At 36.9% G+C, this 27,355-nt stretch overlaps 1 protein-coding gene across 2 annotated transcripts in view; it reads right to left on the bottom strand.

The window, feature by feature from the left end:
* ZC3H3 (zinc finger CCCH-type containing 3) overlaps nt 1-27,355 on the bottom strand; it is a 527,107-nt gene that overhangs the window by 255,568 nt on the left and 244,184 nt on the right. For both annotated transcript variants that reach the window (XM_074202952.1, XM_074202953.1), the window contains exon 4: nt 20,909-21,062. In XM_074202952.1, the coding sequence (XP_074059053.1) occupies nt 20,909-21,062 (154 nt within the window). The remainder of the gene's footprint in view (nt 1-20,908; nt 21,063-27,355) is intronic.

Below are 27,355 nucleotides of genomic sequence, written 5' to 3' on the forward strand. Positions count from 1 at the left end.
TCTGTATTAAGTAAAAATAATGTTAGAATGCCCAGACTGAGCCCTAATCCTAGCCAGGACCCTAACTCCAATAAAAGAATGATCCCTAACCTTAATTAAAAAAGAATATCCTTTTAAGTCAGGCTACAGACTGAGCCCCCAAACCAACAACAAATTCCCCTATAGTCTGGCCATAGATGAACCCACAGGCAAATTTTAATCTGCTCCCTAAAAGGGAATGGGTTGCTGGAAAGAAGCTCATCAGAGAATTTGAAATGAGCCCATACTTCATGTATATTTCAACTATAGCACCATGCGTTCAAAAGTCATATAACAGAAGTATTTTGCATGACTGCACATATTAAACTGCTTAACATCTCAGGGAGAGAGTAGAATAGAAAGGGAAGGAAAGCAAGAATTTGGAACTCAATAAAAAATAAAAAAAATGCTAAAAATTTCTTTTACATGTAATTAGGAAAAATGGTTTTTAAAAAGACAGTCATATCCTGTTCTAAGTAAACTTAATAAGTTAACATCTGAACTTAAGACAGGTGAAAAGGAGATAGGTGAAAAAATAATTTACTTTGCAATAGTATTTACCACAAGGTGTTAATCCCAATTTATAAAATCAACAACCCAAAGTGCTTGGAAGAGACTTCAGATGAGATCGGCAATAAAGATCCTCTACTTGTTGCCTGAATTCCCTCTATGGCAGCTCTTGACAGAATTGCATTCCTAAGAAAAACCTAATATAATAAAAAAGAACATGATCCCTGTCCTGCCTTGGCTTACTCTAGCCAAGAGTTTTAGGACTGGAAGATTGATAATGTTTGGCAGTGTGAGACTCCACCCCCACCCTCCAAAAAGACTTTGGAGGAACTAAACAGTAATAAGGAAAAAGGTTCTATACATATTAAAGACTAACCTTGAGCTCTGCCCTATGAACCTGCAGTGCAGTTAGGCTTTAGCTGGAATTGCACCCAAACTGGATTATGAGAGGCCTAATGTCAGTCCTCTCCTCAAACAATAAAGAGCTCTGCACCAAGAACCTACCTCATTAAAGAGATTACAAAGAACTTCCCATAGGGGGAAAGAAATGGAAACAGAAACCGAGTTTTCCTCTGGCAGTAATGTTTTCAATTCTAGCAGATGAATTCCTCTTTAATGAGATGTCACTTTGTAGAATAGTTTCAGAACCCTTCAAAACCGCCTTCCTAAACCTCGTCAAACCATGTAGAGATTACTTAAGATTTACCGCACAGACACTAAAATAAAATAAAATAAAACATAACCTAGTGATTTGCAGAATTCATGACAGGACCATTTTTAACCCAGATGGAAAAGGCTTCCCTATTTATCTGCTTAAGCACAGAACCTTCTGTTTATTTCGTACTTTCATGTCAAATGAATTTGGAAAGGAAAAAAGTGACACTCAGTTTAGGGATATAAGTCACATTTCAGCTTCTCTTTAGATTAATTGCTGGAAACTGGAGTAAGGGCTGGCAAATCTCCAAATCTTGGGACAATATAAAACTGAAATCCTCACTGAACACCAACTTCAACTGACTGGACTTTGAAGCTACAGGAGAATACAGGCCTGAAGCTCAGTCCTTAACAGACACAGCAGAAAGAAGTACAAACAGCAGCAGACACCACAAATTCAGAGAAGCTTTCTGCACACTCACCCCCATTACAGAAGGAGACAGGGTCATAAAGACACTAGCCAGGACACCATGCAGTTCGAGAAAATCTATGACTACCCAGTTAAAGAGAATGGCCCTTTGATTCACAGTATTCCTTCATTACAAGAGAAAAAATAGCAAAGAGCTCCTAAGTATTACTGGCATGTCACTGGGAGGAGGCTGGAGTAGGCATGACGACCCTTATCTGACAAATTTACTGGTGTTACCTGAGAAGGAAGAATTTGAATTACAGAATTTGAGTTTGAAGTGACTTTTTAGAGCATCTAGTCTAAGCATTTTAAACACATATTCAAATACCTAATAACCCCATGCAATATTCCCATGCCTTTGTTTTTTTTTTGTTCCAAGCCTTTATTTTAAGACAGTCTATTCATTACATAAACCCCCTATACAAATGTCTAAATCCTCTGCTTATCTGCCCTTTATCATATATGAGAAACAACTCAGGAGATGAAAAGGGATGAGGAGATGTGACTGGAGTGGAGGAAAGGGGTTGGAGAATAAGTAGACTTTAAACACCAAAGATCCAAATGAGGACATACATATGAAAAGACTCCTTCCCTACTATAATGAATCTCCTTAAAGACCTAGTGTATATATATATATCTACCAAATGTACACATATAAACAATATAACTATAAGCCCTTCACTCATTGCAAATGAAATAGATGAAATAAAACTACATTAATCTATAGAGCACAGGCCCACAAGAGTTTACCTTAGTTTCCTGGGGGAACCAAGCAATAAAAAAAAATTTACTGAATATCTTCTGAATGCCATATATTACAGGTATAAATATAAAAAATTAAATAATTATGTATATTAAGAAGCTTACATTCTAAGAGGAACAACACATAAAAAGTATAAGCATACAATTTAGATAAAAAAATTGATAAAAATAAATACAAGGCAATTAGGTAATAGTTTAGGGGATCAAGAAAGACTTCACATAGAAAGTGATGCTTAAATTATGCTTTGAAGGAAAAAGAAATTATGAGGAAATAAGGAGGGAGTACATGTCCAGGATGGGAGATGGTTAGGCAAAGGCCCAGAAATAGAGTGCAAATGACAAGAGAAAAAGAAGTCTGGATGAACAACAGAATGTGGGAAGGACAAGTTTCTTTTTTTCTTTCTTTTGTGGATGGGAATCTTTTTATTTTTATTTTTTAATTAATTAACTTATTTTGAATTTTACAATTTCCCCCCCTAATCTCACCCCCCCCCCCCACAGAATAGTCTGTTAGTCTTTAAATAATTCTTTTAAAAATTTTTTTATTTCTTTAAGGCAATGGGGTTAAGTGACTTGCCCAAGGTCACACAGCTAGGCAATTATTAAGTTTCAGAGGCCAAACTTGAACTCAGATCCTCCTGACTCCAGGGTTGTTACTCTATCAACTGCGCCACCTAGCTGCTCCCTGTCAGTCTTTACATTGTTTCCATGGTATACGTTGATCTAAGTTGAATGTGATGAGAGAGAAATCATGTCTTTAAGGAAGAAAAATAAAGTATAAGAGATAACAAAATTACATAATAAAATAATGTGTTTTTTTAAAATTAAAAAGTAATAGTCTTGGGTCTTTGTTCAAACTCCACAATTCTTTCTCTGGATACAGATGGTATTACCCATCGCAGATACCCCAAAATTGTGCCTGATTGTGGGAAGGACAAATTTCTAAAAAAAGATTAGATAGATCAGGGATTGGTTGTGAAGAACATATGTTCTATACAATTATTTTGTGATATAATAATTATGTTTTAGCCTAGAGGCATTAGGCAGACAATGGATTAAGTCAGAAAATGAAATGGTCAGATCTAGGTAAAAGGAAAATCACTTTGGAAGTTGGATAAAGAACATCCTAGAGATGGGAGAAGTTTAAGGTAGGAATAACCTAGATGAGAGGTGAGGAGAGCTTGCATTAGGAATGTCTTTGAGAGCATTAAGCATATCAAAGACTAAGCTCCCTCCAATAAGATGGGAGAACCAAAAACAAAACTGAGAGCAGGTTAGAAATTTCAGGAAATCTAAATTGTCTATCAAGTGGACGAATAAGGGGATCATAATATCAAAGTTAAAGAGAGTTTTTAGAGATAATCTAAATCAACCCTCATTTTATAGATGAGGCTCAGTTCAAGGATCTGATAAGATAATACACAGAAAAGCTGTGATTTGTCATACTATATATAATTCACATTTCTAAAGCACTTTTAAAGTTTAAAAATGTTTTCTCTACAACAATGTAAAAGACCCACTACTGGGTCTATAACCTGAAGAGATTATGATAAAGGGTAAAAATATCACTGATACAAAAATGTTCATAGCAGCTCTGTTTGTGGTAGCAAAGAAATGGAAAATGAGATGAAAGTCCATCAATTGGGGAATGGCTTAACAAACTGTGGTATATGTATGTGATGAAACACTATTGGTCTATTAGAAATCAGGAGGGATGGGAATTCAGAGAAGCCTGGAAAGATTTGCATGAACTGATGCTGAACAAGATGAGCAGAACCAAAAGAACGTTATATACCCTAATAACAACACGAGAGTCATGATCAACCTTAATGGACTTGCACATACCAACAGGGCAGCAAGCAGGTACAATTTTGGGGGTGTCTGTGATGGAGAATGCTATGGAGAAAACATCCTGAGAATGAAGTGTGGAGTTTGGTCCGCCAAGGGCTATTACCTTTAATTAAAAAAAAAAAAAGTTCTTATTATGTAATTCTGCTATTATCTCATTCTATATGTTTCTTCCTTAAGGACATGATTTCTCTCTCATCACATTCAACTTAGATCAATCCATACTATGAGAATGATGTAAAGACTAGCAAACTGCCTTCTATGGGGGTTGGAGGGAGGGAAGTGAGATTGGGGGAAACTACCAAGCAAAAAAAAAAATGTTTTCTCTACAGCAGTCTAAAAGGTAGGTAAGGAAAATATCTCATTTTGCAGATAAGGAAAAAGGAATAAGTGTGAATGACGTCCCAAAACTCACATAGCTAAGGTTGATATCAGAATTCTAATTAAGGTCTTCTGACACAAGGTCACTGTTCTTTCCAGTTCACCATAACAGTTCCCAAAAGAAAAAGCTTTGAAAATCAATAGATCGCCATTTCACACTGATGTGAGAGGACATTTTGGAGTTATGTCTAACACCAATGAAACCACAGGTATGGTATAGCAGATTTGGAATCAGAATATCTACAATTCAAATTCAGGCTTTTGCACTTTCTATGAGGCCCTAGACAAGTCATTTCTATTCTCTACATTTTATTTTTCCTGTTTCTAAAGTGAGAGAGTTAGAATAGATTAGAAGTGAGTCTACCTTTAATGGGTTCTTCTAGTTCTAACCCTATGAATATATGATCTTTTTAGCCTAGAATGTCACCTAGAGCTCAACATTCCTTGAGGAAGACCAAAAAATCATATAGAGATAGGAAGAAAAATGGAAGATTAGCATAGGATAGGAGAAACTAGGTCCCAGACACTTGAGATAGGGGGAAAACAAAGCAAAAATACAATCCTTGCCCTCAAAGAGCTCACATTCTAATGAGGAAGGCAACAGACAATTTAATTACATACACATACATACACACACATACACACAAGATACATACATAGCAAATGAAGAGTTAACTCAAAGATAAGAAAGGCCTCCAGAAGAAAAGAAGAGAAAGCTAAATTAGCAAGGATAATGGAGTATATAAGCTGGGTCTTCATCAACAGAGGCTGCTGAAATCAGCAAGCAAAATGGACTCAATAAATAAGTGCAATTTTTTTTTTTGGAAAAGCTTCAGGATTTTCAAGTCTACTCATTTACCTTCCCCAAACTAAAAACTTGCTTTAGAGGCTGGTACTCACTGCAACTCTACAATGATTATAAGTCTTGGTCTTGTGAACATATTGAATGGCTTACTGGTGATGTGATAAATTAAGGAAGAAGGAGCAAATGTTTGGCTCAGAGTCCCTTTGCTCACAAACAAAAGCAGGTTATTCATTTGTGATAAAATCCATCAGAGGGGTTAAGTGAATTCTTCATCCTGGAAAGCCTTTAGATGACAGCAATTACTACTTTCTTTCGAGATAATAATCTACAAACTAGCTGTTTGCATTAGTTTTCCAAAATGGAAACTCCCTTTACTCATCCCCACCCAACTTTTCCCAGTCTGACAATCACAATGAAGGGTCTGAAAGGAATGTCCCAGTTGCATTGCTCTCTGTTATAAGACAAGCAGCCAACAAAAGCTGAACAGAACATCTACACAGCTGAGCTATAGGATGCCATCAATAACTAGCTGCAAGAGAAATCTTGGGGGTACACTCTGAGGTCAACAGGACTGATAACACTAGGGACCATTGTGATGATCATACTGCTTCCCCATACTAAATTCCAGTGCCTTGCTTTCTTAATTTGTGAGTATTAGCTCATGTTCAGATCCAAGATAAGAATTAAATAGATGTTCTGGAATTTGGTTGTCTTTGCATGTCTGAAGCACTGTTAACAATCTGAGAGAGAGATTGTTCTATCTGAAGTGACTGGCCACAATGATCATTTAAACCACATGTTGCTAAGAGCCTCTCCCAGAACATAGAGGTTCCTGACAAGGAACCTTGCTTTACATTATCCCCAACTAGGAGTCACCCAGTCTTTGACAGGGGGCTCACTAGATGCTGAAGCTACATGCTGAGGCTGCATGCTATTGGATCATTTTTTTTCTCTTAATTTTCAGAATACTGTTACCCTGAAGATACTTCACAGCAAAAAGGAGATCCAGATAAAGAATCCATTATTGATACTCTGTCTTGAACTGGGAGCAGATTGGTTTTTCTAGACTAGGAGGCAAGATATAGACAAGAAAGTCTGTGTTAATTATGTTAAGGTTAAAAGGAGGCATAAAAAGAAAAAAAAGTGGTTGTTTTGAGGGTTGGGGTGAGAATGGAAAAATTATCATGGAATGGAGAAAAGGCATGCTATTTTGCTTCTAACTTTAGAACAAGCCTCAAATCTGGAAAGAGAGAACAAAAATGTCTAACAGTCTAAACCTTATTTAAATAAGCAAGAACATGTTAAAATACTACTCAATGAGTTTAGATCACTAGATCTAGGTTGACAATATACAAAATATTAAAAGAATGAACTATCAGAAGTGGATGCTGAACAGCTGTAGGGGATCCCTCATGAATCAGGAAGAATGGAAATGTTACTACTACCTAACAGAAGATAAAATAACACTGTCTTAATTTTGAAAGGAGGAGGAAAGTATATACACTTCAAATTTCAGAAGTCTTAACAAGTTTGACTACTTTGGAGGAAGGGACATGGGAGAAGGCAGAGACATTAAAATAATGACAGTTTCTATGATCACAAACTGTATTGATCACAAACAAGGGGAAAGTGATAAAATAAAAGATTACATAAAGTTAAAAAACCTTCACACAAATAAAAGTCAACACATTGAGACTAAAAAGGAAAGAGGTTGATTAGGGAAAGAAATCTTAATACTAAATATCTCTAATCAGAGTCTGACTTCTACAAAGGGTACTAGCCTAAATATACACACATACATACATACACAAGGCGAAAGGCCAATCTTCAATGGACAACTAGTTAAAGAATATGAATAAAGAGTACTCAAAAGAATAATTATAAACTATTAAGCAGATAAATGACTACTCCAAATCACAAAAAAATGTGAATTAAAACATCATTCAGGTTTTACTTTATGCTAAGCAAATTGGAAAAGATGACAGAAAATACAAATACCTCCAAGATACTCCTCCTTTGTCAATGAATTCGGTACCTGCCTTATAATCTCTCCTCAACACCTTCCCTTACACTTGGGGACATCAATATACAAATTAACACTCCTTTAAACACTTTAACCTTATAGTTCCTCAACCTACACACTTCCCATGATTAATCTTCCTCTCCACTTCAGCCACACAAAAAGACCCATACTCTTAATCATGCCACCAATAAATGTACTACTTCCAAGCTAGAGAACTCTGAGAACCATCTGACCAACATTTATTTATTGGTTTTCCACTTAACCATTTTCCTTTTCATACCAAACTTGATTCTTTATCCACTCTGTGACTTCCAATCCCTCACCCCCTCCATTTGTTCTCAGGCTCTCTCTTTGAACTAGTTACTCCCTTCTCTTTTCTCTATCTTGATCTCTTGGTGATTCAGTTCAACTCTACACTACCATCTTCTCTCAAGTCCTTTGCACCCTTAACTTTTCATCATTAGTACCTGGCGAAGTCTCAACTTTATGCTTTTGCTTTATGTTTTTGCTCCTATAGATGTGTTGATGAACAAAGGAATAGAAAACCAAGCAATGATTTTGGCAATTTATATTTACAAAAACTTACCTGGGCCCTCACTGCCACTAAGCCAACCTTTTTTTTTTTTTATCCCACTATCTCACCCTTTATATGATGTCTTCCAAAGTTTTTCATCCTTTCTTCTCTCTCAGATGAGAACTTCATTCATAATTAATGAAAAAAAAAAATTTTATTTTTGCAAGGCAATGGGGTTAAGTGACTTGCCCAAGGCCACACAGCTAGGTAATTATCAAGTGTCTGAGACCGGATTTGAACCCAGGTACTCCTGACTCCAGGGCCGGTGCTTTATCCACTGTGCCACCTAGCCGCCCCCCAAATTTTTTAAAATTGAGTCTATTTGATGAAAGATCCCTCTGCTCCCCTTTTCTTCAAGTAATAACACTGATCTCCTCTACTGCCTCACACAAAGATAAACTCTACTTCTTGCCAGGCCTGACCCATCTACATGCATAAATAATCCCATTCTATCTTGCTCCTCTTCCAACAGATTTCTTTCCATCATTCCCACTCTCTCACTTATCTTCACTCTCTGTCCCTGGCTTCTTTTATGTAGCCTACAAAAATGCTCTTATCTGCCCCCCATCTTAAAGAAAACCCCTACTTGATCATTCTGTCCCTAATGATTATTATTACTATCCTTTGTGGCTAAACTTCTAGAGAAGCCTGTCTATTCTCATCTCACTCTCTTATAAATCCTCTATAATCCTGCCTTCTCATCTCATGATTCTTCCCAAATTGCTCTCTCCAAAGTTAGTAATGATCTTCTAAAATCTCCAATGGTTTTCCCTCAGTCCTCATTTTTCTTGATCTATCTGAACCTTATATCACTGATCACCCTCTTTTCCTTGATACTCCCTTTTCTCTAGGCTTTTAGGACATAATTCTCTTGTATTCTGCTTCTAACTTATATGATCATTCATCTTCAGTTTCCTTTTTTTTTTTTTGCATGAACAAAATGAAGGGAAAAAAAACAACTGGGGAGAAGCAGCAGGATGAAGCAGGGGATGGAGCACCAGCCCTGGAGACATGAGAACCTGAGTTCAAATCCAGTCTCAGACACTTGATATTCACTTAACCCCACAAACAAAAAAACTGAGGGATTGCTCTAGTTTTTTCATCAGGAATGCTTGAGTCTTCTGTTTCACTAAATATCCATTTTCCCCCCAAAGGATTTTTTTCAGTTTTATTGAGTAGGTTACTCTTGGTTGTAGTCCTAGCTCCTCTGGCTTCTGGAATATTGTATTACAACTCTTTTAAGTCTTTAATGTGGAAGTCACTAAATAAGTTGTGATTCTTACTATATCTCCACAATATACGAAATGTTTCTTTCTGAATGCTTAAAGAATTCTCTTTGATATTGGAGCTCTGTAATTTGGCTATAAGATTCCTGGAAGCTTTCATTTTGGGAGATGATCAATTGGCCTTTCAATTTTGATTTGACCCTCTGGATCTAAGATATTAAGGCAGTTTTCCTGGATAATTTCTTTCTATAGTCATAACTTTCAGGTAATCCAATAACTATAAAATTATCTCTTCTTGAGCTATTTGTTCAGGTCAGTTGTTTCCAATGAGATATTTCACATTTTCGGGGCGGCTAGGTGGCACAGTGGATAAAGCACCGGCCCTGGAGTCAGGAGTACCTGGATTCAAATCCGACCTCAGACACTTGATAATTACCTAGCTGTGTGGCCTTGGGCAAGCCACTTAACCCCATTTGCCTTGCAAAAACCTAAAAAAAAAAGAGATATTTCACATTTTCTTCCATTATTGTGACCTTTTTGATTGTTCCTAATGTCTCAGGGAATTATTAGCTTCCATCTGCCCAATTCTAATTTTTAAAGAATTATTTTCTTCAGGGAGATTTAGTACCTCCCTTTTCATTTGATTAATTCTGTTGTATATTGTTTTTTGTTTTCTTTTTGTTTTGTTCCCCTGTTTTTTCTGTAGTGAATTTTTGTGCTTCTTTTTATAATTTAGCTAATTCTTTTAAAAGTATTGTTATCTTCAGCATTTTTGTGTCTCTTTTACCAAATTGTCAATTCTCTTTACATACTTTCCTTCCTTTCTTCCTTCCTTCCTTCCTTCCTTCCTTTCTTTCTTTCTTTTTTTTAGATTTTGCAAGGCAATGGGGTTAAGTGGCTTGCCCAAGGCCACACGGCTAGGTAATTATTAAGTGTCTGAGGCTGGATTTGAACTCAGGTAACTCTGGATTCCAAGGCCAGTGCTCCATCCACTGCGCCACGTAGTCGCCCCTATAGTTTTCTTGTATTACTCTGTTTTCCCGATTTTTCCTTTACCATTCATATCTTTTTTTGCCTTTTCTGGAATTCTTGTTGGGCTTGGGTCTAACTAGCATTACTTTTGAGGTTTCATTTATTTTCACACTGCTGTCTTTTTCTGAGTCTTGGTCTTTAGTTATAGCTCAATGTCTCTGAACTTAGATTCAGCTGATAATAGGTTTATTTGTAATCACTGTTCCATTCTTGTCTCAAGGAATGAAGTGACCTTAAGGGATGCTTGTCAACATAAGGGAGTCAGGCATAATATTTGTACATCACCAAACTTCAAGGATGTCTGATTGCTGTCCAAAACATCCAAGTTATTACCTTGCTGATGGGTTCAAATAATGAGCATTTTTAGTCACAGGGAAGAATGGAGGGTATCACTGCTAACATCTCAATATTTCCAACTATCTCAAGAAGCTTCCAACTAATTATGTTGTTCCCTGTACCTCAGCTCTATAACCAATCATATTGTTCCCTACACACCTCAGTTAGACCATGGAATTACTTAAGCTGTTCTTAAATTCTTTGTTCTGTACTTACCCAAACTTATAAAACTCTACCCCTTATTTAGGGTCTTAAGTTACTAAGAAAGCTGAGATCCTATTTACTGATAGATTTATGCTTTTATTATAAATGCTTGGTGCCTCAGTTTGCCTTATTTCAACTATTACATTTCTCCACTTTGAACTTTACATTAAAATTGGGTTCAACTTATTTAGGGTTGGGGAGGTCCCAATCTTCTGACTGTTTGCAGAGTAGTTATAGGGTCTGAAGATTTTGGTGTTTCCAAGAGGATGCAGTCTCAAGAGAGGTATTATCACTGCTCTCTGGTCTTTGTTGAGGAGGAGCTACCTGGTCTCCTAAAGCAATAAGCAGACTTCTTTGCCTTGGAATGGTGACAAAGGACCCTGCTACCTTGTTATTATCTCCTTCATTCCCTGGAACTGTGATACAGAACTGAACATGGGCAATGGAATTACCAATAAATGCCAGGAAAGGCTGTAATCTCTTTCTTATCAGTTGTCCAACCCAGTCACTCTGAGCTGAGAGCTCCCCAAAATGCTGATGATGCTGTGGGCTCTACTGATGCAATCACAAGTATGGCCTCTGGACAGGCCCCAGTGTCACAAACTTCACCTGCTGACTTCCTAAGTTCTCTTAGGCACGAAAAATGTCTCACTCTGATCTTTTCTTGATCTGCTGTAGCAAAATTTAATTTGAGTTATTTTAAAGTTATTTAGAGGGGGGAATGCTGTGAGAGTTCAGTTGGGTGGTCTCTAGTACACTATCGTATCTTATGTAATAATGGTTCCTTTTCAATTTTTTATACCTTACATCCCAACATGTACTAAGAATCCAATGACACCAGCCTTCTTGCTGTTCCTCAAACAAGAAACTCCATCTCAGCTCTGAGTATTCTTTCCAGTTGTCCCCCATGCCTGAAATGTTTTTTTTTCATCTCCACCTCCTAGCTTCAAGTTCCAACTGAATGTTTACTGACAGATTTATCCTTTTACCCTTGAAGGAGTGAATCAGGACTCAGAAGTGGAAATCGTATGGGCATAGATTTGGTACAATCTAACAAATTACTACTTGACAACCAGAGCTGGCCCAAAATGGAATAGTCTGCCTATGGAGGTGACCTGCTCTCTTCCAATCTCTAGAGGCATTCAAGTGAAGTCTAGAAGATATCCTGGCAAAGGACATATTAAAAAGGATATTCTTATTTCAGTGTGCTTGAGTTAAATGATCTTAGTATTGCTTCCAATGGAAAAATTCAATTATTATATGAAATGTCTATCTTGGATTCAGCTTACTGATTGGTATATGGCACGAAAATATCTTTGATCCTCCCCAATACTTCCTCTTTGGGCTGCAACATAATAATTTTTTAAAAAAGAGAGAAATTAAAAAAAATAGTAGTATCATAAAACATTTTGCCAAGCAATAGTGTCACTATCAGGGCTAAATAATATTAATAAATATTTAGTGTGGTACAACTTAGCTGAAGCTATTCTCTAGCAGTACAAATCAATCTACAGTGCTCAAAACCAACTCCCTTGCCTTCATCCCTTGAAATTAAGAATGGCCCTTTGAAATTCAGAAAACAATACAGTATGATGCTCCTGTTTCTAAAAAACACAAACAAGGTTGCCTCCTCTAGGAAGAAGAGAAGAAAAAGAAAAGAGAAGGGACAGTTGAGGGATGTTTTCCTACTTTTTTGTCTCTTCTTCCTATTGAGGCAAAACAAATATTCTCTTGATGAAGCCCCTAGCAAAATTTGATGGTTTTATCCAGACAAAAACATAGGTTTAAAGTCAATGGCAAGTCACATAAATGAAGCCAGTCTATCTCTCGGAAACATTTGCTGACAAGCTGCCAGGGGAAACAAGATGCTACCTCTCAGCTGGCTTCACCAAGTCATTTGTTTTCCTAAATATGGAACTGTGTTGACTGGTAAATAGAAAATAATGTGCTCTAATTGATTCACTTCCAGCTGATCCTCCTCACTGATATTTCTGGAATCATTGTCTTTGCTGCAGATGCAGTATCATTTCCCTCTATTCATACACTGTCCAGACAAATGTTAGTAATGAGATTTAAGTGTCCTTATCACTCCAAATCTGAACACTATTCGCATAAGCTGTGGATTTAATGTTACCTTCTGTTTGCAACACATTATCCCAAAACACACCATTTAGGCTGAAAATGAGCTTGTACTGGAATTAGGTAAAAAGGCATTCAAAGAATCTAAAGCATCATAAATTGAATTCTCAACTTCTCTTGGGAAGACAGGCTACAAACTAGTCCCTAATGCATTCCATATTAGCAAAGGTCCAGAAACCCTGCCAAGTCTCTTAACAGAGTAGGCTTAAGCAATGTTCTAAGTAACTGAGATTGTCAGGGGATTCCTTTGGAAATATGGGTAAATTCTTCTCCCCTCTGTTAAAGTAAGCTACTCTGGTAATTGTCCTAATAATCTCTTCAGTTTCCTTTTCTCAGAAGAGAGAAATCTGAGTTTCTTTCTAGTGACTGGCCTAAAAAGATTCAGTACTTTCCAGATCTGCTCAAAGATCATATAGGGTTAGTATTCCATTAATTCTCTCATTCCCTTAACTAATGTTAGTAATGACAATTATTCCAAAGCATGATTATTATTAGATAGAAGCAGGGTTTCCGCACAACCAAAAAGGAGCCAAGCTGTTTTGTACTTTTCTAGCCTATTTAAGATCCCTAATAACAAATATTTATTAAGCAACTAATGCGAACTCTGTATAGGGTAGCAGAGATGTAAAAATGAAAAATGATACAAACAAAAAGAGTTGACAATCTGAGATGGAAGAGTGATTAGGCATATATACATATGTAAGTATAACCCAAAGTAGGAGATCCAAAATTCTTAGGAAAAAATTGAGAATGTAAGACTTCAGTGCATATGCATGAGTGTTAGAGGTGATGATGGCACAAGGAATCAGTCACGGCCTCAAAGAAGAACTAAAATCTAAGTTGAACCTTAAAAGAAGAGAATTTCAACAGGTAGAAATGACGGAAAAGAATCTTCTAAAAGGGAGGTTGATCTATGAAGAAAAGGTTAAGAGGCAGGAACTAAGAAAAGATAGAGGAATAACACAAGTGCATGTGGTATTTGTATGCAAGTGTATGAGTGTATGTATGTATATACACACACATACACACACTCTCTTTGCTTCACTTTTAAAACAAATTACAGATCAATAATGTTAATGATTTCGAGGTTTAGGTTTCACTGTCTCCAAAGTTTCCTGTCTTCTCCAACCTCTTTATGACTTAGCGACTCACAGGACAAGATTCATCATCTTTGTATTATGAAGGGAAGATTATCATCTTATATTTAGTTAAAAAGACTGCCTAACATGGATATTGTTTCACGTAACAATAAGTTTTTCTTACTCTTGTCCTGGAAATAATAACATCTGTCCTGTAAGGTATGAGATAATATTTGTACTCAGAACAGTGTCTGGCATTTAGTAGATGCTTGCTCTTTCCCCCCTCCTCATTTCATGGGAATCTGTTTATAAGCAGAGGTTATATGATTTGTCAGGCATGCTGCAGGGAAGAGTCTTATTCAGATATAGTTTGGATTATATAGTAACTGAGGGTTACTTCCAACATTTAACACTCTGATTTGCTGTCCAAAAGGAAAGAGAAAGAAGGTTAAAGCCTGAATGTCGAACTAAGAATTTAATCGAACAAAAGAAAATCCTTCAGTTTTTCTTTTCAGTCTTTCCCTAGAAGGAAGATGTTGCTGATTTGAAAGTCTCAAGAGGGCATAGGTAGATCAAGTATGGTGTTGCATTCAAAGTAATCACAAATAGGGTTTCTCATTTTAATTAAAGCAAGACTTTAAGGTATTCTACTAGGCAGTATTTTGTTGAAATGTTTGAATTTTGGGATATATTTTACAGTAATATACCTTTTCAATATTTTATTATCTATCATATTGAATCAGCAATTCACATTTAATTTTTTTCCACATTCAAGTCCATTTAAGGAGAGATGTATCAGATGTGACACTGGTCTCATATTTCTGAGGCTCAGAGTACAGCAATTGTTAAAGAAAACACTGACAGATACTTAAGAAACCATTTGATAAACTTCTTATCTTTTTTTTTAAGGCTTTTGCAAGGCAAATGGGGTTAAGAGGCTTGCCCAAGGCCACACAGCTAGGTAATTATTAAGTGTCTGAGACTGGATTTGAACCCAGGTATTCCTGGCTCCAAGGCTGGTGCTTTATCCACTACACCACCTAGCAGCCCCAATCCTTTTCAAAGAAATAAACAGGCTCTGTAAGGGAAAATGAATTGGTCAAGGTCACATTGTGATTTAGAAGCAAATTTACAAATAGGATCCAGTTTTCCTGGATTCTCTAACATTACACTCCCTCTTAACCTCATAATAAGATAGAACTCAACTAAGGACATACTAAGCATTCTTTTTACCTGGCCTCTTGGTCCATGTGAGGGACAGATCAAAAAAGCCCAGATCCCTAAATTATGGGGTTGAATGTGCCACAAAGTACCTAGGTTGGAAATTATATAGTCTGATATTTAGAAATGGAGATCAAAAATGCATTCAAATCACTTACAGAAAGCATTATATTTAGAGAAAATTAATAATGCTAGCTGTGCGTTATTTTTTTTAAAATCTAGATGCACTGTATAGTTAATTTTCTTTTAAGGGTCACTTTAAAGACATGCTATTCAAAATGGTTTCAAAGTGGCTCATAATGAAGAATTCAGAGAAACTTGGAAACAACTTGTATGAACCAATTCAGGGCACAGTGAACAGAGTCAAAATTACCACCAGAACATTTTCTGAAATATAGCAGAACTCTGATCAATGCAATGGAAAAAAATCTGGCCAATGTGTTGATTTTTTAATTTTTTTTTTAAGGCAACGGGGTTAAGTGGCTTGCCCAAGGCCACACGACTAGGTAATTATTAAGTGACTGAGGTCGGATTTGAACCCAGGTACTCCTGACAACTGGGCCAGTGCTCTATCCACTGTGTCACCTAGCTGCCCTAACTGGAAACTTTCAAAGGAAACCTGGACAACAACTCAGTCAGGGACATTACAGAGAGGATACCTATTCAACTACAGGTTAGACTAGAAGATCCCTGAGATCACCTCTAACTCTGACTTTCTATGATCCTATAACTTATTTTTGCCACTCAGACACGTTAAAATTAAGAATACTGGCTCAAAAGAAGACTACGAAAAAGACATTCTCACTCTTCCCCTTTGCTAAGGTGAGAGTTCCATAAATGAATCCACATTGCACATATTTTCATACTTTTGGGATTTACTGATCCCTTTATTGTCTTTTTTTAATTTTTAAAATGGCATGACTTTCTGAGTGAAAGGGGGAAGGATAGTCCCCTGAAGTCAGGAGGACTATGAAAACCACAGTAATATACAAAAAACATAAAATTCATCATATAGACTTATTTTTTATAAACTAATTCTATGTTACTTAATTTCTAGCGGAAACATTAGCTAAAAAAGTATGTGTAAGTCTTAGTATGTAACAGACATATTCAAACTTGTTCTCTCAGATATAACTACTCTAAATTGAATCTAAAGGTAGTTATGGTCAAATTGCTGATCACTCAATATACAAGACTAAAATATGGTAACTCATGGGGTAGTAAAGGTGTTTGTGTTCAGTGTTCTCAAAAGATATAGTATTTCCTAAACTTGCCTCCCTCTAACCAGGCTGAGGTTATAAAAAATTAGGTGTATTAGGGAAGACAAGAGAACCCTACAAGAAAAGGAAATAAGTCTCTTTGGAAGGAGGGAAAACATAACGGCTACCAAGATTAGACACAGAAAGTCCACTTCCAGGGGCTAGGTGGTCAGCATAGGGAAAAGTGTAGCCCTGTCCTCTGGGTAATATCAATGCATCTCTGTGAGTTTATGAATATTCCTCTCCATCTTGTTCTGACAGTCTGGATGAAGCCAAGTGTTGACTGACTACCACATCTACAATAAAGACAGACACTGAAAGGGGTGCACTCAAGTCCATTCAATCAGGTACTCCAAACTCACAGTCCCAATCCCAAAGTTTCTCCAAAGAGAAGATGGGGAAGTAAAAAAGGGAAGAAGCACAAGAAGGAAGGAAAAGCACTAATGGTTATGCAGATCCTAGGAACCATAAGTCAAGCTTATCCTATGGAAAACTATTAGCTTCAGGTGCTAACAGACCCACCACCTTGTTCATATGTAAACATAGTTGGGTGTGGGCTGCCCTAAAGCCCTATGGAAAGTATTACAGTAGAAAGGATATGTAGGCAGGAAAGGGACTGCCTTGGGGCCCTGAAACACCACCCGAGATAAGGGGGAGGAATGAGAGTAAGAATCAATAAATCTTAACCTCATTCACAATGATCTGGAGCTCTTATTAAGTAAATTAATTTAAGTTAATTTAACTCGATCATGACTCCCGATCACAGTGATTTAGTGAGGGGGAAATTGCATTAGGAAAGGCCATGCTCACTAGATAGAAGAACGGAAGAAAATTAGATCCACTTAGCAATGTGAATTAATATGGAAATAGCAGGTGTAAATTTAACCTTATCGAGAGAGTGAAAATTATCTTCATAAATTTGTAGAAATAGCCCCCAAGTTGCTTATAAATCTATTTAAAACAAAAATATTACAAAAAGTGCAGTAAAATTAATTTAAAATATACTTCTAGCTATTGCCTCCAGAAAAGTCAGCAGCAGGGTGAAGTTTAATGCAATCACACAGCACAGAGATTAGCCCTGGGAACCAATGGCCTCCTTTGAGACTCATCACTTGTGGACTATCCTTTACTAGCATTAGACTGGCAATTTGGGATGTTTTCTACCATATTCTTCTACCCCTAGTCAAACCTGAAGTATTCCCTCACCCCTTTGCCATCTTCCATTCAGGGTCTCTACTGACAGGTCATACTTCAAGGACTTAAATCTCCACATAAATACTCTGATGGCAGGATGAGCAATGGCCAGGGAAGAAGTTGTCTTATCTACCTACAGCACCAGGATCACCTGCTTATGACAACTACTAGGAAAACTTAAGGGGGGATGTATCCTATCTTCACAAGCTCAGATGACTATGCTCAGATCTTTTTAGTTTGTTTTTTGTGAGACAATAGCATTAAGTGACTCACCTAAGGTCACACAGATAGTGTCAAGTGTCTGTAGCTCTATTTGAACTCAAGTCCTCCTGACTCCAAGGCCAGTGCTCTCTATCCACTGAGTCACCTAGCTGTCCTCACTGTACTCAGATTCTTAGGAAGTTGAACAGAGACCCACCTGAAGAATTCTTTAAATCAAGGTTTCAAAACATGGGGTCCATGATCTTCCACCCCCAAGATATTTTGATAACTACATTTCAGTAGAATCGGTTTATTTTGTATTCCTATCTATTTTAATCTATAATGTGTCCATAAACTTCACCAGACTGCCCTAAGAAGTCCATGACACAAATATGGTTTCTAAGAACCCTTATTTTTAGAGGGACCTGGGAATATACTCTTGTCATCTCCTTAAATCAGACTAAACTATAATCAATTCAGTTACCACAGGGATAGTTATTCTCCCATTCCAAGTGTAAACTTAGCAATAGGTGGCCCAAAGTAAACATCATCCTGGTTACTAGATGAAACTGGACACAGATGTGAGCAGGATTAATAGAAATAGTCACTTTCCCAGCTGGACATGAGTTATCAACCAAGGGACAATGGCAAGTCCATGGAGAGAAGTATACTGCATATATATCTGACCCAAGCTAATAGCTCAACTGAGGAGGAGGAAAATGAATTTGCTTTGATCATTTCTCACATTCCTTCCCATATAGCAAATGTACTTGAATATAATGGTGGTAGAACCCAATACTACAATCAGGTATAATCACTCCTTTCCCCCACCATTTTTCATTGATAAGAGCTTTCACTCAGCAGACCTTCAAAGCATCTCAGAGGTCTTGCCTGTATGGTCGAAAGCAAGAGCTATAACAAAAACTCCAAGTCTGGAAGCAGCATTACTGAAGAAGTCTATTTTCTTCCCTGTATAAGAAAAGGGAGATCTCCAGATGAGAAAGAAGTAGTCCCAATGAAATCTTCAACAAAAAAATCAAAGGTTAGATTTCTCCCCCAGGATCTAGATAAAACCCTTGAGAGTTAATGAGACTAACTTGTCTCCTAATTATAAATGATTTTCATACACACGAGAGACAGAAAGAAGGCAGGCAAAGGCACATAAAAACGGTATTTTGGAAAGGTATGAGAAAGGCCTTATGTTCTTTTCTTCTACCCCTCAACTGGTGAGATGTGATCAGACAGGTGCAAATTCAAGGTTACCTCACTTTCTTTTAGCATAAATTAGAAGGTTTTGTTGTCTTTTAATTATTTCCAAACAGAACCTGAGGGAAGAATTAAAGAATATTCAGTATATGGATCCCTGAAATTGCAAGAAAGATAGTAGGGATGGTGGGGGGGGGGATAGAGAAAAGAAGCTTGCTTTTGGCAGTTTTCAGATAAAGAAATTAAAGCTATCTATAGTCATATGAAAAATATTCAAATCAATACTGATTAGAGAAATGCAAATTAAAACAACTCTTAAGTTACCACCTTATATAATCAGATTGAGTAAAATGACAAAAAAGAAAAGGATCAATGTTGGAGAAAAATGGGGAAAACTGGGACACTAATGCATTGTTGACGGAGTTGTGAAATAATCCAACCAGTTCTGGAGAGCAATTTGGACTTATGCCCAAAGGGCAATAAAACTATGTATATGACCCAGATATAGCACTCCTAGAACTATATCCCAAAGAGATCTTAAAAAAAGGGGGGAAAGACCCACAAAGTACAGAAATAATCAAAGCAGCTCTTTTTGTAGTGGCAAAGAATTGGAAATTGAGGGGGATGTCCATCAAGTTATATGGTATATGAATGTTATGGAGTACTATTATTCTGTAAGAACTCATGAGTGACAAGACATTAGAAAAACCTGGAAAGACTTGCATGAACTGAGAAGTACACTCAGTTCATGAGCAGAACCAAGAGAACATTGTACAGCAACACTGTAAGATGATCATCTATAATGAATGTAGCTCCTCTCAACAGTTCAGTGATCAAGGACAATCCTGAGGGACCTGTTACAGAAATGTCATTTGTATTCTGAATGCATATGCAAAGCATATCATGTTCACTTTTTAAAACTTCTTTTATGTTGTTCCTTTCTCTCTCATGGTTTTTATCCCCCTTCATTCTAATTCTTTTTTCACAACATGACTAATGTGGAAATATGGTAAACAGAATTGTACATGGACAACCTTATATCAGATTGCTTGCTGCCAAGGGGAGGGGAGAAGGAAGTGAGGGTGGTGAAAAAATGTGAGGCTATAAAGTTTGCAAAAAGATAAATGCTGAAAACTATCTTTGCATTTAATTAGAAAATAAAATAAAAGCTTTGTTAAAAATAAAGAAGTCTGATTTTTATCTTTGTTAAATATCAATATATGGAGATATACACATGGACTTCAAGAATTGAGAGTTGTGTCCAAGTGTCTACAATTTTTCTCTATAATGTGATCTTTGGAGAGATTAGAGAGATTTGGAGAGTAGGAAAGGAGAAGGGTAGGAAAGAGAGAATAGAAAGGAGGAAAGACAGAAATGCCAAAAAACCCCTCAGCTTCCTATGATTTCATCTGGGATTATTTCATAGAAGATAAAATTTCCCCCCACTTTAGGAAACTGCCACTCTTGACTACAGCCACTGTTCCCAATCCTCTAGAACTTGTTAAAAGGATTACTAATGAGAATTTTTTTTAAAAAAGTATTTTTTGGTGTAGAAACTGCTAAACAAACAGAAAAATTAAGCCATTCTCTAGCTAATGAACTGTAGAGTTTAAAAAGTTCCCCATATGGTCTGCTCAGAGTTAAAACATTTTTGGCACCTGGGGCCCAGTTCTCCCCTTTCCCTAGAGATGACCAGGATAGTACCTTGCTGTGATTCTGAAGAAAAATGAGTGAATAAAATATCAGTCTGGTGTTCAGCTCTCTTACCTGGATGCTGCAAGCCGCCTGGCTCTCCACGAGGAATTGGGAATGCTGAAATGTGGAACACTGAATGGAGAAGGAAAATTCTTCTTCACTATTCTGTAACGGGTCTTAATCACTTTGTTGGCTGGAGAAGTCCGTAAGGCATGTAAACTTGTTGCTGGAGAAAAAAGCAGACAGGCCAGGCCAATGTCAAAAAAAAAAGGGGGGGGAATGGGGAGGGGGATTCCAGAAGAAAATGCACAGGAGTCCTATCTGACAGTTCATTTCAATTAATCAATAAGTATTTATTAAGCATTTACTATATGCCATTTACTGTGCACTGGGGATACAAATAAAATATAAAAAAGTCCCTGCCTTCAAGAAGCTTACATTCTAATGTACATGTACATAAATATACAAGATATATAATACACACACACACACACACACACACAAACACACAGAACCTCAAAGGGCAAGGCCATTACTATAGGTAGGGACCTGAGAAAGGGGGCTTTTGACCTGAAGTCTGGAAAAAAACATCTATTCATGAAAGAAAAGCATACTAGGAAAGAGAGTCAGTCATTACAAAGGCACAGAGACTGGAAATGGAGCACCCTCTGCAAGGAATGGCTAGTGAGATAGTCTAGGCAGCTTGGTAGTACAGTTGTTAGAAAGCTGATTTTTGAATTAGGAAGGTCAGAGTTTGAATCCTATTTTAACAGTTCATACTGTGTGTGTGTCTCTGGGAAGTCATTTATCTGGGTATCCTTATCTGTTAAATTGAAAGGTGGACTTGATGGTCTCTAAGGTCCCTTCCAGCTCTCAATATATGATTCTATGACTGAATCATAGCAAGAATGGAGGAAAGTAATGTGAAAGAAGACAAGAAATAAAGGAAGGTGCAGGTTGTGAAGAAGTGTAAATTACAAATATACTTGATGTTAGAGGTAACAGTTTACTAAACAGAAGATGATATGTCCATCTATTCTTTAGGATAATAATTTTGGAAAGTATGTGAAGGATGGATTAGGTAATACATTTGATATATGAGGAGTACTAAGAAAAGAGGTAACAATGATAACTCACAATGAGAATCTCGGTGATTAGAAGGACAGTGATTTTCAATGGAAGAATCAATACATAAAGGGGAGTGGTAAATGGGGAGGGGATATTTTGGTTTGGAAAGTTACAGTGATGATGAGTGAAACCACAAATGAATATAGACTGAAAGGATTTCTCTTGTCAATACCAGTTCTGATTTGACTATTGTTCCAGAACTCAAGAAGAAAGGGTGAGAGAGGGGGCAGCAAGGGAAGAGATGGTTAGCTAGAGCTAGACTGGCTTGATATAGTGGTCCACATCAAGCACCCATCAATCAGGGCAGTGGGGCCTCGGGGCTCCTAGAAATGAAAGAGATATCCTCTAGAGCATAATGTCTGGACTATGTAGGACATCTAGTTCAAAATGTCTTAGAAGTATTTATTAAGGGGCCAGTATTGCTAAGTACTTTAAAAATAATATCTCTTTTGATATACATGACAACTCTAGGAGGTAGACTGATATTATGCCCGTTTATATAGCTGAAAAAATTGAGGCAGGCACAGGTTAAATCATTTGCCCAGGATCACATAGATATTAAAGTGTCTGAGGCTAGATTTGAATAAGTCTTCTTGACTTTAGTCTTTGTGCACAATGGATGATGTGGAACTATTGTTATATAATTATATATATATATATAGAAATATTATATATGTACATTACACGTACATAATATATTTTATATATCATAAAGTATTATATAACTATTATTATATGAGGAAGAAAGACTAGGGCTAGACAAGTAGATCAGGAAATCATCAACTGCTGATGAGATCATCAACTAAAACACTAAAGGGAAAAGGAAAAGAGAGCCCAGAAATTCATGGGAGGCAAGGATCAAGGGAGACCTGAATGGAATCCTGAAAATTCATAGAGGAGAGAATATCCTCCAGCAGGTAAAGCTGAGTAGTAATAATTATTGCAAGGATATCAGCAATGACTCAATCTAATAAGAGAAAGCTCAATCATAACAAATATAATGATTTGTATATGAGCACAAAAAATTAGTTCTACAAATATAAAGTGGGGAAGCCATGAATCAATAACAATTTTTCATGGTGGGCAAAAGTTAAAGCAATCATTAGAAGGAGCTTAGCTTTGAGGAATCTCACAGTACTCTTTCCTTGAAATCTTATTATTAGGTTTCTTTTGAGGTATCATAGTTTAAGAAGAATACTGATAAATTAGAGCATACAACAAAGAGCAACTAGAACAGTGAAGAATTTGGTGATCATGACATATGAAAATCAGTTAAACACACTGGTTATATATAGACTGAAGAAAAGAAGACTCAAGTGGGACAAGACTATCATGTTCAGTCACATGAAGGACTAACAATGTGGATGAAAATTTAGATATTTTCTGTTTGGTCTTAGAAGGCAAAACTAATAGCAATGGGTGGAAGTTATAAAGAAAAGAATTAGGTTTGGAATCAGGAAAAACTTCCTAACAATTAAAGCTGTTCAAAAGTGGGATGGCTTGGCTGGGTAGGTGATTGGTTCTGCTTCTTTGAGGGTCTTCTTCAAGCAGAAACTATATATCCATTTGGTTAGTATGTTATTGTAGGATTCTTACACAGATGTGTTGGACTATATGGCTACTAAGGTCCCCCTTCCAATTTCCAAATTCTGTGATTTTGTGAAGAATAAGGGTTGAAAAAATGCAATTTAGCAATTAAGAGAGCCTTATAACTTGGAAAGAAAATTTTCAGTTGAATGATGAAACTGGAAGCTTAAAGGGTCTATAGAAGAGAGTGAGAAGTAGAATCACCAATTATAGACAAATTTTTCTAGGATTTTAGCTCAAAAGGAGAGATAATCTATAGGATCTAGTAAATGTTTTTTAGGCATAGAGGGAGACTTAAAAGTAATTGTAGCTAGTCAATGAGCATTTATTAAGTGCCTATTATGTGTTGGGCACCATTCTAAGTTCTGGGGATACAAAAAGGCAAAATACATGAAGATCACAGTCTTAAAGAAAGAAGAGATATATAGATTGAAGATTAATGAAGGGTGATCAAAGTAGGGAAAAAAAGTTGACTGTGGCAAGGAGAAGGACCCATCTCTTTATCAGAGATTGGAATATGGTGAGGAATGATGGCACCGGAATAGGAAGTAGATGAAGGGAAGAGAAGGGGCAGCTCTTGGGGAACAGCCTCAGTGTTCTCAGTGAAGCATGGGGCAAGGTTCTCAGACAAAAAGGTAGGTACAGAGGGTTCTGTAGGAAGCTTGAAGAAAGGAGAATGTTTGCCATTGTAGCCAATGGAAAGCAAATACACGGGGAAAGACTAGACAGACTGCTTTGTTGCTTTATGGGTTCTGCTGAAATTAGTAGCATAAACTTGCAGTGAACATAGGCCAGCTTCATTTAGTAGCAGGAAAGAATAGGAGGCTAATAATTAAGTCAGGGCCAAGCTTCGGCAAGGTGTGATCAGCAACTGGATAATGGAGCAACAGATTTAAGATTCAAGAACATATAAAAGTAGAACCTATTAGCTTAAGAATATAGATTAAGGAGGAACAAGAAGTAAGGTCAGAGCAGCAGTGATGACCTAGCAAAGTACTGGAGTGGTGATGAGGAGTGTTTGGAGGCCACAGTGAGATAAAATGAGATAAAATAATTTTTAATTTATTTTTTATTAATTTTTAATTTCTTGAACATGAATTGGAACACTTGTGGGTGTTGGCAAAATCAAGCCATCATTGTGAGCAGCTGAGGTGAAGTGAAGGACTAGGGTCATAGTATTTAAGTCCTGGGATAAACTTAAACATACATAATAGGAATACAGGCTTGGGGCAGGGAGGAAGTCTAGTCAAGCACCGAGTTCACTGAGAAAGAAAGGAGAATATTCCTGGATCTCAGTCTCCCTGCCATGTCAATGGACAAGGCACTTTGACTATTTAATTACAAAGAACTGTTCTAGGAAAAGTAATCTCAATTCAACCACTGAACCAGAAGACTGAGGGCTTAGAGGAAGATTTGGTCAGAAGATTATTCTTCCAATTCTGTTCATTTTTTTCAATACTCATTCATCTCTTGAGGTACCTGTCCTGTGGAAGAAAAGAAAGTTTGAACAGAGTTCTGGCCTGTTAACAGTTGGATGGCACTTTTCAGGTGCTGAAGTCAGAAATGCTGTGGGCAGGTAGAACTCCTACCCTTAGTCAATTATTAAATAAAAAAAATTTAAATTCCTTAAAATAATTCCATCTTCTCCCCAAGATTCTAGATGATAAAGATTAGGATAAGTCTAAGGATTCAATTATGGAATATAAGAGCTGGAAAAAGCTAAAAAATAAAGAATGGAATATGAAAGCCAGAAGAAGCTTTTAGATCATTTAATCTAATCCCTTTCTTTTATAAGAGAGGAAAATAACTCCAAGACAAAAAGCGATCTGCCCAAGGTCACAGGAGCCAACTTAAATGCTGAACTAGCATTATATCCCAGAGCTACTGGGTCCTGAGTTCTTGCTCTTTTTACTCTGCTCCTCTAAATTAAGTATGATGAGGACAGTTAGGTACCTTTCTGGTTTCCTCTGCGACAGTTGGAGAGATGGAAAAACTTCAAGAGGAAAGTTTATTATCTTTAAGTTTATCAACTTCCTACAGTCTGAGGTCTTGGGAGAGGGTAGTGGCTTTAGAAAGGGCACCTTTTTCTTACCAGGGAAAGACCAAAGTCCAATCCTGCTCAGAAGAAATTTATGCATTCAATCATTTTGGTTTTCATAACATTTTGCAGTATGGTATACACAATTGCATTTTTTTCCTTGCTGAACGTTTCATGCAATTAACAGGGATCAGATTTGCCTGGGTACCCCTCCACTTGATAGCCGGCAATTTCTCCATAGCTTCGAGGAATGTGTCTAATTGCCTGACTTTCATAATATACAGCTATAACTACCCAGATAATTAAAGCTAACACTGCACACTGGAATTTGAGTGCCTAGATTCTAATAACTGATTTAAAAACCGAACTGTTCCTGTTGGAAGCTCTCAGATTCAAATAACTATAGTGCTCAGGGGAAGAGCCCAACTCTGTCAACAAGATTTCACCTACAGCTGGTATATCATCCATGTACAAGATGACCATCCTTACCAGAAGCAACAGCAGCTGCTACAATATTGAGCTGGGTCCTATACAAGCAGAATGGACTGAAAAAAAAGGATCATAGAGACACAGGCTAACCTGATTGCAGGTGGAGGTCAGGCTAGGTCCTGCCTTAGATTCGTTTTTCCTGCCATCACAATGTCCTGTTTTGGTAGTGTCTAATACTCAGTGACTAGGGAGTTACAAGTGGAAAAATATGTAGTTATCTGGTGCTAAAATACCAGAGGTTCTTCTAGATACCAGCACCTCCAAAGCTTTCTCTGACATCTCAGTCAGTCTAGTGATCTGGAAATCAAGAATGCCCAAGCCAGAACTGATCTTAGATAACATCTACAATCTACTCACTTCAATAGCAGAGATAAGGAAACTAAAAATCCAGAGGGGGAAGAAACTAATAGCAGAGCCTGACCTCAAAGCCAGACTTCCTAACTTCCAATTAAGGACTTCTCCTTTCTCAAGGCAGTATTTTACATTAAAGTAATATGATTTTACTTACATATATTATATTTTGTTGAGTAATATACAAAATGACCATTTAAAGATTCGATTACATGAACTCTTTATTTAGAGTCCTTTCCAACCTTAGGGTTCAGTGATTTATTCTGGGATTAGATACAAGTAGGACTACTGTGGCCTAACTCCAACAGAAAATTAACTACCACCAAACAAGTACAATAATAATCATACAAATCCTACAATCCACGAGGCGAGTCTTCCCATTTTTCAAAGGAAGACATTGAGGGTGAGGAAATGGAACTAATCTGCCTAGGAAACTGCAGGTTTATAACATTTGAATCCAGGTTTCTTGACTCTAAATGGAATTCTTTTAAAAACTATACTATTTTTAATCTTCTAAAATAATATCTGGTATCATTATTGTTAATAATAACCACAATCACAATCACAATAATAATAATTATTATTATAATGACTTACATTTATGTAGTGTTTTAAGATTTGCAAGTCCTATTACTAATACATCTGATCCTCACAACAACCATGTGAGGTAGGTACAATTATTACTGTCAGTTTACAGGCTGGGAAACTGAGACAGACAGAGGGTAGGAGACTTGCCTAGGGTTATACAACTGGAAAGTACTACCTATGGTTAGTCAGTTCTTCCTGACTCTAAATCTAGTACTCTTGAACTTAACAACTGGTACATGTTATTTTTATTTTATAGATAATTAAACTGAATCTCTGAAAAGTTCATGTTTCCCATGGTTACTTAACTAGTAAATATTAGGGGAAAAAAATCTGAACCT

The sequence above is a fragment of the Macrotis lagotis genome, chromosome X (genome assembly GCF_037893015.1).
Source record: "Macrotis lagotis isolate mMagLag1 chromosome X, bilby.v1.9.chrom.fasta, whole genome shotgun sequence".
Lineage (NCBI taxonomy): Eukaryota > Metazoa > Chordata > Mammalia > Peramelemorphia > Peramelidae > Macrotis > Macrotis lagotis.